Source organism: Micropterus dolomieu, linkage group LG16 (genome assembly GCF_021292245.1).
Source record: "Micropterus dolomieu isolate WLL.071019.BEF.003 ecotype Adirondacks linkage group LG16, ASM2129224v1, whole genome shotgun sequence".
NCBI classification, from domain to species: Eukaryota; Metazoa; Chordata; class Actinopteri; order Centrarchiformes; family Centrarchidae; genus Micropterus; species Micropterus dolomieu.
The window spans coordinates 7478030-7496399 of NC_060165.1; the positions used below are offsets into that span (position 1 = coordinate 7478030).

The 18370-nt window shown below is 41.6% G+C and overlaps 1 protein-coding gene and 1 long non-coding RNA gene across 2 annotated transcripts in view; one reads left to right on the forward strand and one right to left on the reverse strand.

Annotated features, from left to right (window-relative positions):
* mapk11 (mitogen-activated protein kinase 11) overlaps positions 1-1503 on the reverse strand; it is a 14512-nt gene extending 13009 nt beyond the window's left edge. Inside the window, exon 1 of the mRNA XM_046071762.1 lies at positions 1291-1503. Within this exon, the coding sequence (XP_045927718.1) occupies positions 1291-1403 (113 nt within the window). The 5' untranslated portion in view covers positions 1404-1503. The remainder of the gene's footprint in view (positions 1-1290) is intronic.
* A 13463-nt stretch (positions 1504-14966) lies between these two features.
* On the forward strand, positions 14967-16157 carry LOC123985114. Its single transcript, XR_006828605.1, has 2 exons — positions 14967-15082; positions 15903-16157. It is a non-coding gene; the product is annotated as an uncharacterized LOC123985114 (long non-coding RNA).
* The last annotated feature ends 2213 nt before the right edge of the window (positions 16158-18370 follow it).

An 18370-nucleotide genomic window follows, 5' to 3' on the forward strand; every position in this document is an offset into this window, starting at 1 on the left:
AGTCTTTTGGTACAAAGCTTCACAGAATTGCAGGATTTCAGAACATACAGTGTTGCAAAACTGGCCCACAAGTTAAAATTTTCCTAATTGTAGTCTGGAAAGACTCACTGGGCTTATGCTTGAATCCGGGGAGTCGGTGGGCGAAGACTGACTTTACTGGGCAGGTGACAGGATACGCTTTTAACCAGTTTTCACAAAGGGGCTTTTCCAACTGGAAGACAATTTAATAGCAAAGATTCTTCTTTTTACATCTCGAAAGCTTCTTTTAAATAGTTTGGGAGTGCCTCTGCTTAGTTCAGTGTTCGGCACAGCTGCCAGGATCAATCAATTCACTCTGTGGAAGAGTACTTTAGGCTTAACAATTACCTCTCACTGCCATCATAGAGCTGCCAGCATGCAAGGTTGCGTAGAAAAGCTTTGACATCTTATTTGTGTCTTGAAAATGTGATGATCCCACTATAGGATCAGTCACACAAACACTTCTGTCCACATATCCTTAAGCATCAGCCTGCTATTAAAGCTTAATTAATATTGACTGTTGGGGGTGGTTATCACCATGACACATCGCCATGGCAACATGATCCCACCAGCTGATACAGACTGATCCAAAATCAAAGCAATTTCATGTTGCAAGATTGGAAATGTCTGCATCCACACAGGGGGACATGCAGGGAGGTCACTGGGTGTGCAGGTGTATGCTAGTATATGCTAAATTAATATGCATGCTGCTACTGCAGGCTTCAAGGTGTCACAGACTTGCTTTGTGTTATCTATTGAGAGCAGCTGGGACCAGGTTTTCTCTTTCCAGATGTGGCATGCATCTTAAGGGTCCCACTACACCAGCCTCTGCAAAGTTGATCCCTATCTTCAGAGGAGTATAGTCCTGTGCATGAGCGTGTGCATGGGGTGGGTGGGGGTATTATTTGGGAAATTCCTGTGTTGATGCTATCTCATTCTGTAATTCCTACCACACATATGAACAGCAGACAGCTGTGGGATGAAAACAAGTCTTGCCGAACTGCTGTGTCTGCTATGTTGTACATACTGAATCACAGGAATAATAATCTTTCTCCTAATATATTCATGCCTAAGCTGCAAAGGCAATGGGAGGGTAATAATACGCCGGTGGTCACAACAATAACCCGCCAAACAATCAGTTTCCACAAGCTGCTTCATCCTGACACTGCCGACACGCATCGCTATGCTGATGCATCATGACCAATATACGGTAAATGCCGGGGCTGTGCAGCCTCGCCCCTCCACCCGCCTTGCACATACACAAACACTCACCACACCGAGCCGTACGCTCCGGAGCCCACCGGCGTCAGGTTCTGGTACCGCTCCGGAACCTCCCACACAGTCTTGTTCAGCTCCTGCCGGTAGAATCCTGGTCTGGCGGACATTTCTCTGAGACGACTACAGAAAAGAAAGAAGTGTGACAAAAAAGAGAAGTAGGAGAATGGAAATGAACGGAGGAAAACGGTAGATGGGTGCGGAGGCGCGGGCCGCCGTCTGCTGCCTGAGCCGAGCTGCTGTAACACACCCCGTGACAGCCTAGCTCTCTCTCTCTCTCTCTCTCTCTCTCTCTCTCTCGCTCTCTCCTAAACCCCCTCTCCCTGTGGCTATTCAAAAAGTTCATACAATAGAGAATAGACTGTCATTAATGAAAGAAATAACTATGACAGCCTACTCTGATGGTTGCACTATAACCTAGGTAAAGTATGTAGTCTAAGGTTACCCTACATGTGGGCACAACCTACACAAAAGCTTAAGCATTAATCGATTTCTGGCCGCTAGGCGGCAGACAGATTTCAAAACAAACTGACAGACACACCGTGCTGAGACCTTGTTTTGTGCAGTCCATGGCGGGACTCAACTATACAGTAGCCTACTTTACAAGTTGTAAAAACAAAACGTGTTAAAACAGTATAATTAATTGCTTATATGAAAATAATGAGTACGTATTTGTTGGTATTTCCCTATATTGAAGACCAAAAAGACACAAGACCAAAAAGACACAAAACAAGACTCATTCAAATCAAGAAAAGATATTCATATGTTAGGAATTGATGTACAAATAATGAATGCAAAACAAAGTAAGTAATAGGTTTAATGTAAATCATTGCTATCATCTGGTGGTTTACATCTGCTTGTGCAAGAGATCCCACAAGCAGTGATGTAGCCTAATCAACCTTCCAATAAAAACTCTATAAATTCTCATATTTTGGCTTCAGATACTGCTCTGCACATCTGAGCAAGCCTTTTTGTGAATAATGAAAACTTTTCAGGGGAGATAAGTGTATGATATACTATTTAAGTGTCTAGCTCTTAATTTAAACCATGATGCCTTGTTTTTGATAAGATATTTAATTGCTGAAAATGATATAGAAGTACAGTAAACTGGTCATTAAGGACTGATAGCCAGTTAGATGGATCCACTGGAGGAATAGAAACTGGAGAGCCAGGTGTGGTAGTAAGCACGACGGCACTGCTCTCCACTTCAGTAGGCACAGGTAGACCTATGAGAAAGATTAACACAAAAAATAAATTATTTTAGTAAGTTGACATGTTTATACACTGGGTGTTCCTAGAGGTGAGTAATTGTTCATTTACTGTTGATGTAGGCCTAAACTTACCAGCATTGTCAGCTTCTTGGGTGATACCGGTGATGGAGTAGAGGTGGAGGTTAATGTACCTGCTATGAAATAATAAAGATAAATAAATAAATTAACTGAATTGAAATGACTTGTGTTCTTAGCTTAGATCTGGAGGATCTTATAATTTAACACAATCTGCACGAGTTTGATTCTGTATCCTTTTAAAAAGTGACTTTAGATGAGATGTTTTTTCAACACTGGCTGCTTTAAAGGAGGCTCCAGAATGTTGCTCAATAATCAGTCCTTAAAAACAGCTACTAGCCACTCGCTACCTAACACGGACATGGCATCTTTATATATTTAACTAAAACACATAACTTGCAAGCTGTGTCATCTTCTTTGGTGACACGACTGTGTTCAAACCTGGCCTATCTGCAGGGTAGGAGCAACTTTGAACCTGGGGGGGGGACACTGAAATGCTAGGGGGGTTCGGGGGCATGCTCCCCCTATTTTTTTTAAACAAAGCACTTAAATGCTCATTTCTAATGACTTTTGAAAACAGAATGTACTTATTAGTGTGGCTGAAAGAGGGTCTTTGTAGTGACAGAAGATTGAAAATAGACTGAAGAGGGGAGATAATGAAAACTCGAAGAGGGAGAGGGTCAGAGAGAGGGAGTTTAATATAACTAGAACAAAACCGACTATATACCATAAAAACCATGGAACAGCTGCTAGTTAATGTAGCTAGCCACAGTACAAATAGATTCAGTTATCCTAATGTTACACTTGATGTAGCTGTCTGTGATATTTCCTGTGTCACTTGGCCCTGACTCTCCCTGCAACACATGTTTGTGAACACAGAACTGTCTTCAAAGCAAACTCTGATGACATGCCATTGGAATAACAAAGTATTTTTACTACGTGAGTTTTAGAATTTACTATGTCTAGTAGCTATCCATACAACTTACAAGCTCGTCCTCCTCAGTTTTTTTACTACTCCTGCTCCTGTGACCTCTGTCCTCTTCCTCTTAAAATACTGCAGGATGCTCATCTCTGTGTGAACATTTTGACTAATTTTCAATTGTTTATGGACACGTAGCAGAGACACATACACACCTGAGGACACAAGTTTTTAAGGCCAAGGATGGTCACAGATGGAGGCAAAAAAGTGGCCGAGGAGTTTGTCCCTGGTCAACCCGCTCTCCGGGCCAAAGCATTTGTCAGAGCTCTAGGTCTTTAGAGACATTTATTCCTGCATTCTTGAGAATTTTATGCAAGTAGATTACATAACTAAATGAGCCATTAAAAATTTTTTCAAAACTAGAAACATCCCTCTAACACCTAAAGTAAAGTAATCACTTCAGCTGAGCCTTTGAGTAGATAAATAAATAAGCCATATCATCATCATACTTACCATAAACTGGTAATACTGGTAATAAGTAAAAGAAAAAAATGACAAACCTACTCATGTAAAAGTATAATAATATATTTTATCTGCTGGTTCAAAACAGCTGCTACATGGTTATTTCTAGGGAATGCAATTTGCTTTGCTGGTTGATTATCTTTAGCTATTTCTGTTTAATAATTATTATTATTATTTTTTTTTTAAAACTCCATGAAGGTATTGACAAGACATTTTAAAATATCACGCTTGCTGCCCAGCCGACTATTGTTGCCTTTATATTTTATTATGGACATGTAGCCAATCAAACCTCTTGCTTTGCAGTAGCACAGGCTGCCAACACAATCTGATTATTCCTAAAGCATCTAAATAATCTTTATACAGAGAAAGCTGTGTGTCATGCGTATAGCCCAACAGGACTGCTTTATCCACTATATTTTCTCTCTCTCTGCATCTCATCTTTTTTTTATTTTTTATTTATTTGTTTATTTGAAATGGGACAATGTACATTGATCAACATTCAAGCAAATGTAAGCGTACCCGAGTTAGCCACAGGCTAGTTTTCATCGGCAGTCCCCTTGCCAGATGTTATTAGGCATCCTAAAATAGTAAACTGTTATACTACAATAAAATACATTATACAATTGACAAAAGGTAAAAAATTCCACTGTGTTAAAAATCACAACAAGATGCAGATAAATCAAAAATATAGATTATACTGTTATTGTTGGTGGATGGGACCAGTGTCAGTGTTGACAATGTTGATTTTCAATAAGCCATTTCTTAACATTACTCTTAAATGAGTAATCGGATGGAGACTCCCTAATTGACGGTGGTACTGAGTTCCATTGATGTGACGCTGTAAATGAAAAGACGGCCTGGCTGAATACAGCTTTTTTGAGTGGGATTGTGCAGTTCCTTCTAGCTGCACCTCTAGTAACTCTGTTTGCAGATTGTTTCCTGAATAAATAACAGCTGGTAGCTGCTGAGTGAAAGCCAAGATTAGTTTCACCGGTGACATTCTGTTTATGGACTCACTAAAGAATGAGATACAAGTAGCCGAAAAGAGTTTCACCGTGTGATGCAAAAATGATAATCACAACACTACAGAAACTCATGATGGCAAATTCCTCACAGATGCACACCTTACTGCATTCCTTTCTGACGACCAAGCATCTGGGATCATTTTCAGCATATTGATGTGATAGACCCATGCTTTCTGGCTTCCTGTTAGGGGTACTGATAACATCATCTGTATTGCGACACGACCCGCCCTACTCTGCTTCTGATTAGCCAGTAGTCCTTACCTAGGTACCATGTGCAACTCCCAACAACAATCTTACAGAAGTGAGATGCCTCACTCGGTAGCTAAAATGGAGCGTTCAACTTTCAGGGGTGAAAAGAGATGCTGTAGCAATGTGCAGTAGGACAAAAAGATGGTGTTTTTGAAAATAAAACCATATAAGCCTATTCCGGTACCACCCCTAAATACAAATATGAACCTGAAAATGAACATAATATGAGCTCTTTAATACTGAGAGGAGAGCCCAAAGAGAAATGTTTCTGCCCAGTTTCGAAGTGGGGACCTTTCACGTGTGAGGCAAACGTGATAATTCAATTCAGTTCAATTCAGTTTTATTTATATAGCGCCAAATCACAACAACAGTTATCTCACAGCGCTTTTCATAAAAGAGCAGGTCTAGACCATACTCTATGATGCTATTTATAGAAGCCCAACAGTTCCCACCAAGAGCAAGCACTAGGCGACAGAGGCAAGGAAAAACTTCCTTTTAAGAGGCAGAAACCTCGAGCAGAACCATGGTTCAGGGTGGGCGGCCATCTGGGCGACCGGTTGGGGTGAAGGAGAGAGAGGGAAGGGGAGGAGCGAGAGAGAGCGAGAGGAACAGAGAGAAAAAGAGAGGCATGGAAGGAGAGAGAGGGGAGGGAGGCAGCCTACACAATATACACACACAGAGGTCCTTGAAATTTGCTTAATGTGAGACTTAAACGACATGTCCTGATCAAAGATAACTCAAAGATTCCTCACAGTGGTGCTGGAGGCCAGGGCGATGCCATCAAGGGAAACTATATCTTTAGATAATGCGTCACGGAGGTGCTTAGGCCCCAGAACAATAACTTCAGTTTTATCTGAGTTTAACATTAGAAAATTAGAGGTCATCCAGGTTTTAACATCCTGAAGGCACATTTGAAGTTTAGCTAACTGATGAGTTTCATCCGGTTTGATCGATAGATAACTGAGTATCATCTGCATAACAATGAAAGCTTATGGAATATTTCCTGATAATATTGCCTAAAGGAAGCATATATAAAGTGAAGAGGATTGGTCCGAGGACAGATCCTTGTGGAACTCCATGACTAACTTTGGCATGCATGGAGTACTCATCGTTAACATGTACAAACTGAAATCGATCTGATAAATAGGACTTAAACCAGCTTAGAGCGGTTCCTTTAATGCCAATGAAATGTTCCAGTCTCTGCAATAGGATCTGATGGTCAATGGTATCAAATGCAGCACTAAGATCTAATAAAACCAGTACAGAGACAAGTCCTTTGTCTGATGCTCTGATAAGGAGGTCGTAATTTTCACCAGTGCTGTCTCTGTGCTATGATGAGCTCTAATCAAATAAACTATTGCTCTGTAGAAAGTCACACAGCTGTTTAGCAACTGCTTTCTCCAGGATCTTAGAGAGAAAAGGAAGGTTAGATATAGGTCTATAGTTGGCTAAAACATCTGGATCAAGTTTGGGCTTTTTCAGAAGGTTTAATTACAGCTACTTTAAAGTACTGTGGTACATAGCCTGTTGATAAAGATAGATTGATCATATCTGTATAGAAGTGCTGACTAAGGGTAAAACATCTTTAAGCAACGTAGTCGGGATGGGGTCTAAAAGGCAGGTTGATGGTTTAGATGAAGAAATAATTGGTTAGTTGGTAAAGATTGAGGGAAGCAAAACAGTCTAAACATATATCTGGTTCTACAGCTGTTTCTAAGGTTCCTGAGTTTAGAGATAAGTCGGTGCCAGTTGAGGGCAGGTCTTGGTGAATTTTGTCTCTAATAGCTAGAATTTTATCATTAAAGAAGCTCATGAAGTCGTAACTACTGAGAGCTATGGGAATACTTGGCTCAATAGAGCTGTGACTCTCTGTCAGCCTGGCTACAGTACTGAAAAGAAACCTGAGGGTTGTTCCTATTTTCCTCTATAAATGACGAGTAGTACGCTGCTCTGGCATTACGGAGGGCCTTCCTATAAGTTTTAAGACTATCTTGACTATCTATCTTAAACGAGAATTTTCCAGTTTGGTGGAACGCCAATTCCTCTCAACTTTCCGCGATATTTGCTTTAATTTGCGAGTTTCAGTATTATACCATGGAGCTAACCGATTTGGGAGGGACTGAAATTAGCATAGGAGTCCTTTGTTACTTTGTGACTTTATAATGAATTTAGAGCTGATGGAATAGTATCCTTAAATTTAGCTACAGCACTATCAGACAGACATCTTGTATAGAAATGTTTGCCCAATGGCGTGTAGTTCAGCAATACAAACTCAAAAGTTATCAAACAGTGGTCGGACAAAGAGGGATTCTGTGGGAACACCACTAAATGTTCAATTTCAATACCATACACCAAAACAAGGTCGAGGGTGTGGTTTAAACAGTGAGTCGGTTCATGAAAACTCTGAGACAAGCCAATGGAATCTAACAGAGAGATAAACGCAGTACTGAAGCTGTCATTCTCAACGTCCACATGAATATTTAAATCCCCTACAATAATAACTTTGTCCGTTTTAAGGACTAAAGTTGACAAAAACTCTGCAAATTCAGATAAGAATTCAGAGTACGGGCCAGGTGCTCGGTACACTATAACAAAAAGAATTGGTTGCAGTGATTTCCAACTTGGGTGTGAAAGACTAAGAACAAGACTTTCAAATGAGTTATAAATTTAGTTTAGGTTTAGAGCTGATTAGTAGGCTAGAGTCAAAGATAGCTGCAACTCCACCTCCTCGGCCTGTGCCTCGAGGAATGTGAGTATTAATATGACTGGGAGGGGTGGATTCATTTAGGCTAACATATTCTCCATCACCCAGCCAGGTTTCAGTAAGACCAAATAAATCAATATCATAATCTGATATTAGTTCATTTACTAGTACACCTTTAGAAGAGAGAGATCTGATATTTAAGAGTCCACATTTAATTTTCCTATTAGTTTGCACTATTGCTCCTGTGGTTTAAATTTTTATGAGGTTTTTATGTACAGGCTCCTCTTCTGTTTACTTTTGATTTAAATAATTTCGATGGTCGGGGGACAGACGCCGTCACTATAGGATTTTCACTAAGTAACTGAAATGGAGGAGCAGAGAAGTGTGTTAGACTGCGACTCTGCGTAGGGTTTTGAGTGGGTAACTGCTGAATTAGAAGGGCAGAGAAGTGTGTTAGACTGCGACTCTGCCTCCTGGTCTCAACTCTGGGTTGTCATGGATTTGGTCCACTAATAAACTTGGCCAGATTTCTAGAAATGAGAGCTGCTCCTTCCCAAGTGGGATGGATGCTGTCTCTCCGAATCAGACCAGGTCTTCCCCAGAAAGTCTGCCAATGATCTACAAAGCCCACATCGATAACCACTACACTACAGAAACCGATGGTGAAAAATTCAGCAGAGAGAATAGAATTGGGAATAGGCCACAGAGCCAATGCCTTGTCTGCAACATGGACATGTCCGACAACAGCCGAATGATGGAACTAGCATTTCATTTCAGGCTGGGAACTAGTAAGCGCCTCCCTTGCGAAAAATCGGCCATGATGCAGACACTCCCGGAATTAGCTTATATAGTCCAGCATGGGGAGACCACGGAGATGTAGCTGTTGTCTTAGTGGGTTTGATTCTGTCATCAGTGTTGCTGTGTTTAAACTGGACCTTGTTTTTGTGCTGGTATCTCGGCTGGTTCAGGTCTGTCGTGGACAGCTGACTCCCAAGGCTTTTTATATTCTTGATATTCTGTGCGGTGGTTAGTTTGTGGTCTTTCACAGCAACAGACTGGTGACAGACGAAGTCGACCTCTAGCTCCATGCAAGTGAGCTTGATCCAAGTCTAGCAATTCAATCTAACAAAATAACGTTAGACTGCGAGGCTGGTAGTGTCCGTGTTGTAGCTCTGTTTGTTCATTAATTTTTTAAATTCAGTCATGAATTTTTCAGCAGCTGTTGATTCTTTAACTAGCACGTGTTTACTGCATGCATGATGCAGTGACTGATGTGGTTTTTGCAAAGTGAGTGATGTAGCCTACTCAATAATGTCTACTCACACACCATTGAAACAACAATTAAGATTTATTGTAGAAGATAGATATCGCACGACCATACATGGGAGAATGTAATTATTTCTCAGTCTCGCCATAATGTCACTCTCTGGTTTACCCCCCCCCCAAAAAAGATGTAGCTGAAAGTGTGCCGGTGGGGCAACAAAAGCAGAAGGCCCAACTGTGAGGACAAGGATGAAAAACAAATACCTTAATAGTGACATAAGCTGTGTCTCAATTCAGGGGCCGCATCCTTCGAAGGGCGTGGCCTTTGCGGCCTACGAAGGCCGCAAAAAGCCAAACCGATCGTTGTTAAATGAGATGGTCTGGTCTATGGAGGACTGTCTATTGCGTCATCAACTGACCCCGCCCTTACCCATGCGTGGGGAAGCACCGCTCCTGTCACCTAGCAACCTTCACAGCTGCGGTCCACCAGTGTGGAGACTAATATTTTAATTTTAATATTTTAAATATTAAATATTATATTTAATATTTTATTTTTTTATTTCTTAATAGAGGAACTAGAGGTACTGCCGCCGCATGATTTATCTCAGGCTGAGAGAGGAAACGTCACATTTTATATGTATTTAGGTACTATAGGCTTCAGGCTAACAGTGATGTAAACACAGTTAACGTAGTTTATTGCTACTGCCATTTCAATTTAACAACATAATTTCATATTTAAAGAAAACCTAACCTTACTTTAATGTTAAAATATTGACACTGTTTTTGTCATTGATCAGCTAAAGCAAGTTGAATAGAAAGATATACATGCCTTATCTAACTAAGCTCTCTACACTTCATTGCAGTTGTTCTTCTCCTTGTATCCCTAAAACAGTCCAGGCCCCTGTACTGCAGGATAAATTTGAGTGTTCCTGTGCTGGACAGGTTTTTTAGCCAGCAGGACACACGACCGGATTTCCGGGTTGAGTAGAGAGGCCCTGGGAGTGCTACTGGGCCTCCTAAACCAGGAACGGAGACACGGATGGGGTGCCACGATTGAGACCCTGGTGTTACTCTTCTGGCTGGCAGGTGGGGCATCATACAGGGTGGTCTCCAGAGTGTTTGCAACGCCTCGATCCACTGTCCACCGCATTGTCCACAGAGTCACTGAGGAGGTGGTGGCCATTCGCCACAAGGTCATCCACCTACTGAAGACCCAGGATGAGTTAAAACCGATATCCCGTGGGTTTGCAGGGCTGGCAAGACACAAAGCCTTTTTTAAAGCAGCTGGAGCAATCGACTGCTACCATGTCCGCATCAAGCCACCGAGCGGCCCTGCTGGTCAGTGCTACAGGAACAGGAAACTGTTTCCATCCATCATCCTGCAGGCTGGCTGTGACCATCAGGGCCGCTTCATTGACACCTACGTGGGCTGGCCTGGATCAGTCAACGACTCCAGAGTGCTCATCTACAGCTCACTGTACAAGACTTCACTCTACCCATGCTCCAGGGCATTTCATCCTTGCAGACGGAGGGTACCCGTGCCTCCAACACCCACTCCCCCTCATCACTCCCTACAAGAGGCCAATACAAGGTGTGGGAGCCCAGCGCTTCAACAGCCATCACTCAAGGGCACGCTCCATTATAGAGCGTGCTTTTGGGATGATGAAGACCAGGTTCTGGGTCATCTTCTTGCACGTGCTGGTGTACCTCACATGAGTATTTTTTTAAATTATACTAATGAGTAAATCAACAGACTGATTCATCAAAAACCATAAAGTTTTTCAGACTGAAATATATTTTTAACCATTTCAGGTCATAACAGCATGTGCCATCCTCCCCAACATCTGCCTTGGGGCTGGTGACATTGTGGCCCCAGAGGATGAGCCTGAGGAGGATGTGGCAGAGGATGAGGGGGACGGTCAGTGGTGTTCCCTGGCATGACCAGCTGTCTGCAGAGGTGTCTGCCCTGTAGGAGGTGCCCCCTGACCACCAATATTTTTAACAGGCAAGTAAAAGCTTGGTAAATTCCTATTCATATCCTAACAATTTTGCCTTTTGAAATATTTTGTAGAGATTTATTTTGTCAAAATAAGATTGTGAATTAGTATTTTGTGTGCACAGCATATTATTCTTGCCTCTTACTAAAACATCTTGTGACATGGCAGCCGTCGATTGAACCAGCCCTGCAAACCCACTGATGGACGATGTGGTGGACAGTGGAGAGATGCATCCACACCTACAACACACTCTGGAAACCACCCCAGATGATGTCCTGCTGACCAGGGTCTTTACTGTGGCAGCCCTTCCAGGTCCAGCAGTATCACCAGGGTCTCCCTGCTCAGCAGAATAAATGTTGTAAATATGTTGTAAATAGTTATAAAGACCACAGAAAATTTAATAATTTATTTAACAAATATTTTTATTTTAATTGATTAATAAATATTATATATATTATTATTTAAGGATTATTTTTAGGCAAGTCTCTCTAGTAGAGAGAACAGCCTCTCCATCCTCTCTCTACAACCTCATGTCTTCTTTGAGAAGCTGAAGCAGCTCATCCTCTCTGTCCCTCTTTCTCTTTCTTGGCTGGCTCTCCTCCTCCTCTTCTTCCTCCTCCTCCTGGTCACCCACTGCAGTACTTGGCCCTGGTGTGTCCTCCGGGATAGAGGCAATTACGACAAGTGGGGTGGTGGAATGCCTCTGTCCCAACACCTCATCCATGACGACAAACCAGGGCCAAGTTGCAACAGTGGGCTTCCCACCTACACCCTCTCCTGACCCTGGACACTTGCAATCCTAAGGCACAGGAAATCATGGTAAATAACAACAGCAGAAAAACAAATTTCAGCAACAAAAAAAATATAAAGAATATCTCAATTTAAAATCACACATACATACTTTGGATTTTTTTTTTTTTTAATTGTCCCACTTTTTTTTGCTTGGAGGGAAGTCACCTTCCCCCACAGGCCCATTTTCTCCAAAATTGTCCTAATCACAGAGAAACAAAAGAAATGGTAATTTTGTGAAGACTGGAAAAGGTGACACAAAAACATAACAAAGGGTTGCCCCATCTACTATTTGTCTTATTGTTAAAGGCTTTGAATAGGATGGGGGCTCATTTAACTGTAACTTTAAGTACACGATGATTAAATGCAGATATTACAAAAGGGCTACCGGGGGGCTCAACTCCACAGCCACAGCCGACGCCATTATTTACGCTGGGACAATCAACCGGCGCGCAATGAATGTCGGGATACCTGGGGCTGTGAAGGATCCAGCTGTTGGATCCCCCAAACGGAGGTAAAGAAGACTGCATTTGTCGGCCGCATTTGAAGGAGCCTTTGAAATGGGACAGCCTTGTCGCATCGACTGTGACGTATTCGGTCTTCAAATACAGCCTTCGAAGGATGCGATCCCTGAATTGAGACACAGCTGTAGTCATTTTTCCACAATGTATTATTATCACAGATTTTATAATAAATGTAAACATTTTGTCCACAGAAACATATTTAGAGTAGTTTTAAAAACATCTTACCCATAGTGCTTTTCCATCGCTGGCACCAGCTCAACTCTCCTCGCCTCTACTCGGCTCGCTTTTGGCCCCGCCGTTCTCTGTTTTCCATTGCAGATAGTACCACCTCAGTGTAGCTGGTCCATTACTGTGTGGTGGCTCAGGTGTATGAGGGGCTGGTCTGGGTGTCAGTGGGGGAACAACAGCAGAAGGGCCTGCTGAGAGAAAAAAGGAAAAGCTAAATTAGATGTCATAATTTTACAAGACTTAAAGCACATACTTGGGCCACAGCATCATCTTCAGAGTAGAGTACAGAAAACATCTTACTGTGTATACAAAGACCACTAAAATATTACTTCACCTGCTAAGTCTTAGAAATTGAAGGAGTACTTCATTATAATATAAAAAACAATTGGTAATATAATAGTGATCAGATTCATGAGGATTTCCAGACCAAGCCTCCCAAGCCCCGCCATAAGGCTTCCTCTTCTCGCTCCCGCCCACCAACAACAACAAGGAGGAGAGTGCCTCCAGCAGCGCCTCAGTATGTAGCCCCACCTCCACCTGCTCCTCTGTGGGAGGACAACCTGAATCTGCGTTTCATTCTTTGATTGGTCCATTTCAAAACCACATGAAAATTTCATACTTAATGTGTCTGATTTGTGAAACCAGGAAGAAGCTTTGTGTCTTCACTAAGCAGAACCTCCAGGTTTGAAAAGTGAAGCCTCAAACCTGCATTCTCTCTAACAGCCAGCACTGTGGCGACTCCAATGGATCGTATATGGTCTCAGTCACTAGTTGTCTTCAACACAGCATGATGTTTAGGACTGACCCCCAATAGTCGAATATTCGCCTTATTCGATTGTCAATCTCACAGTCGAAGCGAAACAAGGATCATGCCATTTTGGCGATATGAGGGTGCTCAACATCTGATTTTACATAGAACTGACAGTTTTCTCCCAATAAATTATTATACAGCCTATTACAATATACATTTCAACGTTTAATGCTGTAAATAAACATGTAAAACTTTCAATAAATGTTTTTAAAAGTGCGTGAATAAATCCAAAATTGTAACCCTAACCCCGGGGCCTCAGTAAGCAAGTGTAGGCGTAGCGCACGCGTGTGTGTACAAAAATGTCCTGTGGCAAAATACCATAGAATTTCTGCGATATTTGTACCTCATGTTCCAGTGGGACTGTACCACATGTTCCTGTAGTGATTTCCTGTAGGACTTGAGAGGTTTGTATGGTATTTTCGGACGTTTACCACAGGATTGTACCTCAAGCTCTGCACACTCAAAAATGGAGGTACGAGACAAGAACATTTCTGTACTTACAGGTACACTTTTCAAGAATGTTGATCTTAAAGAGACCAGAAGTGCACCTTTTGACTACAGAAAGGGTACAAAGCGATTTAAAACAAAAATAAGAACAAATCTCTACCCTTTCTGTCTGTCAAAGGGCATATGCAATGCAGCCATGAAAAACGTGTGTAGCTCATTTGTAGCTCAAAGTTGGCACCTACACATGAGAAAAACACAAACCCTTCATTTCCAGGAACCTTTATGCATTATTGTTGGCAAATCTGTTTTGGCAGTATATTTGGCCTCTAGATACCCTTGGTGGTAGCAAAAGTAAAGATTTAACGCTACAGTCTACGCTCTCAAGTGATTGGGATATTGACATGTCACTCAGGGGTTGCATGTAAACTGTTAGCTCTGGCTGCGGTTAGCTAGCTAAATTGGTGACACTGACAGTGCAGTCCAACCATTTATTTTTTTATACAGTCAATGCGTGGTAGTCTAAATCTAACAATCTAAGCAAAATATTATAGTAATATAGTAGTATTATAGTAATATTATATTAAAATGTATTTTGGTAGTATTATAGTAATACTATAGTAAAGTAAATATAGTAGTATTAAAGTAAAATTATATTATAATTATTTTGGTTTTATGTGGTTGGGTTGTTTTCCCCAAGTGGATCAAAGAAAAAATCTGATATGACCACAGTCTAACGTTGTGACCGACATGCTTTACATGTATGTATATGCTGTGAGAATCATCATCAACAGGCTAAGCCAATCAGAGGCAGAGTAGGGCGGGACATGCCTCTGCCGTATTCACTCCCCCGCCCCGACAGAGTTAACGGTCAGTGTGCCGCTCAAACTCCGAGCAGGACCGAAGATGTCAAGCTTATTTACTGCTACTAGCAATGTCACTGGGTCTGTCGACTAAGGCGCTACTACAAAAGCTGGTGGTGGAAGGAGGCATTGAAATTCCGGAGGAGGCGGCTCAGAAATGTAGAGGTAAGTGGAATGTAAATTTCACATTAATTGTAATTTACTGTACTGGTAACCAACGATCCGAATTTAGCTAGCTAATATCTGAAGAGCTAACAGGCTGTTAGCCTGGGTATCTACAGCCAATGTTCAGCATTGCATGTCCTTAGATAGCTTGCTAATTTTGTTCTGATATTATACCGTTAGTCACTAATTCACGTTCCGGTAGCAGTACAGTGCTTATTGAATCCGTCTTATAACGTTACGTTATATATCAACAGGTTCAGAAATGCCTTATGCTGCTGACGGTGGGATCATTTAGTCCTAATGACTAACGTTACAGTTTCTGATTTTTATTTGAGTCTTGTTTCATGGCAAGTTTAACAGGGTTCTCAGTCTATTTTAACAGCAGGGCAGTTTACCAGATCAAATTTCACAGGTGATGTTGTTTCGCTGATTAAATATCGGAGCACTTTGATGCTGTGACTGGTGGTGACTCAGCAGTTGCTGGGCAGAAATTGACATGGCTAACTGTGATTGGTACAAATAAAGCAGAGTCTTAATGTGCATGGCTGCTTTCTGCAGTTCATAAGTTTTCCAGTTTGAATAATGCTGTTAACCAATATCATGCGGTAAATATCTGAACTTTGAAATAACGTTACAATATTAAGTGATACAGCAGCTTCTCTGTCAAGGGCTTTTCAATTAAAGTTTTTATGATTTTCTTTTGTTCTGTTCTGAACCCAATCCATTAATTGTGTCAGTCATTCTCTGTAGTAATCATGCTTTGTATGTCCAAAGTGTCGGTGCTTCTGTGTATTTAATAGCTTTTTTATTTACATTTCAGACAATGACGTAGATGGCAAGAGAGTGGATTGCATACCCACAAAGAGTATAATAGGGTATCTCTGACAAGTCTGACCAAAAGCTGTTAAAGTTCAGACTTCACACTCCGCTACAAGGAGGTCACCCTTAATTTGGAAGCAGTCAAGCATGTCAAAAGCAATATTAACTTCTCACCTGCAATCCTGAAGTAGTCACTGGTCTTAACTTGTATTATAGGTTGTTTAATACTGCAAATAAAATTTATTTCTTTCCCCTATTTTTCTGTTTTATATCTCAGTTGTATGGTAATTGATGTATGGTAAAGTACCGCATGCAGTACTTTACCATACATCCTGTGGTACTTTACCATACTCTCTGTGGTACTTTACCATACACTCTGTGTACTATACCACATGTTCCTGTATTGAACTAAAAGACTTTCTGTTAGCTTCCAGTCTGAAGGGGAGATGTTTGTTAACCTGCTTCACTTCTCCAGCCTTTTGGGAACAGACTTTTGTTGGTCTGGAGAAGCTGAAGCATTTATCACCTGACACACCGACACCGTACTTTTACTGCCAGAATATTTTTTTCCTCTGAGATTCACCGTCACTTTCTGTCACTCAGAAAATCAAACACTCTGAGACCTCCAGATTAGAGGAGCTGTTCTGGTAGCAGCACCTGTCATGTAGACGTCCTGCAGGGTTTTGGCGGGGTCTTAAAGGGTAAAATTTCCAAATTTAAGGCTTAAAGTCTTAAATTCGGTGAAGTTTGTGTTCTAGGTCTTAAATAATTTTAAACGGGTATTTATTTTCCAACGCCCATGTAATGCTACCTCTAATGCTCATTGAAATGCCGCCGCAGCACTCAATGTTTTTTCCTCCCGTGGTGGTGTAGTTCTTTCTGTTGCTAGTCTAAATCGGTCCAAATATAATTCACTGTATTACGACTACAAAGGCCAACAGGCAGCCTTCGTGTTATTGCTGCAAGTCTCTTTCGGATTGTGCCACAGCAACACATTCTCATGTCAATGCGTCATAACCAGGCGGGAAGCTTCCGGTCTTCAATATGAAGGCGATGCGGAAGTCCCTGAAACCTGCATTCTATTGAAAATCCAGCAGGGGGAGACTCTTCTGGTCGCAAAAAGAAGTCCGGCTCCATTAGAAATAATGGGATAAATTTAACCAGCACCACTGAAAACGCTTATTAGGAGTTGGCTGTTCACTTTCTCTGGTGAGTACATTTAGTTTTAAGACTGTTGTTCGCTAGACAAAGTTATCAGCCCTGTTAAAATGACAGTTAACGTGAGTTACAGATGCACCTAGCTAAGCAAGCTAACTAGCTCCGCACACGGCCATTAGCTCCACCGTATCGTCACTTCCGGGCACTTCCTGGTTGCAAAAACTCGACATGGCGGCAACCTATTGGCCAAACTCGAGGCTTCAAAACGGCAGTCCACAAACCAACTGGTGACGTCACGATGACTACGTCCATTTCTTATATACAGTCTATGTTCATAACTGGCGCTTTTAGACAGCGTGACAAAGCTTAAGGATTTTACGGTAAAGGTACCCTTCAACGTCTGTATGAAACGCCCCCGACTGCTACGTTGCCGCAACACAAGGGAGGCTAACCCTACCCTAACCCACTTCAGGTCTGTACAGGTCCTGCGTGTCACACAGGTCAAATAACTACGTTTTGTCACTTTTTCTGAAAGTGTTGGTATTGGACACCCTGAGATGAGAACGGGCGCCACAGATATAAAACGGGTTTATTCTTCAGCTATGGGGAAGTGCAACCTTATCAGTTCTTGGATGGCTTAAAACCAGTCTCTAGCAATGTATGTGAAGTCTGCTGTCGCTGCTTAATGAATGAGCGCCGCTATTAAGATTTAACACGATCATTAATGATTTTCAGTAAACTACAGTAACACTCAACGCATGGCTGTCTCCCTCTCCTCGTTCTTCAAAGGATGAGCGAATGTGAGAGAGCATCATAAAGTTGGCAGACGAAAAGATCAACATTAAGTTCAGGTCAGGTTACAGCTCTGTCCTCTACTGTACATCTCGATAGGGGTTAGTAAGTTAAAGCAAATTAGGGATGCAAACTAACGTTAGTCCTTTTACGCTAATGAGATTATTCTTTTGGATTTTGATGTACAAATGAAAGGAGGTGGTTCTCATGTTGCCTATTTTTTGTTCATTTCTACAAATGTATAAAGTAGTAAATTAAGACACAAAGGGCAAACATGAACAGTCCTATCTGTAATGATTCTGAGGTCATTCAGTGTTTTCCAGCCTTTATAAGGTGGTGAACCTCAAACTGCTCTGTGCTGCGCCATGATTGTAAAATCATTGTGGAGAGCATCAAAACTAATCGCATGAATTTTCCCGAATCTAATGGTTATAATTCAAACCTTCTTTAGCAAGTAAAGCTTTTGGGGTGTGGTTTATTCAAAATCTGCTCTAGATTTTCCTACTTATTATTCACAGA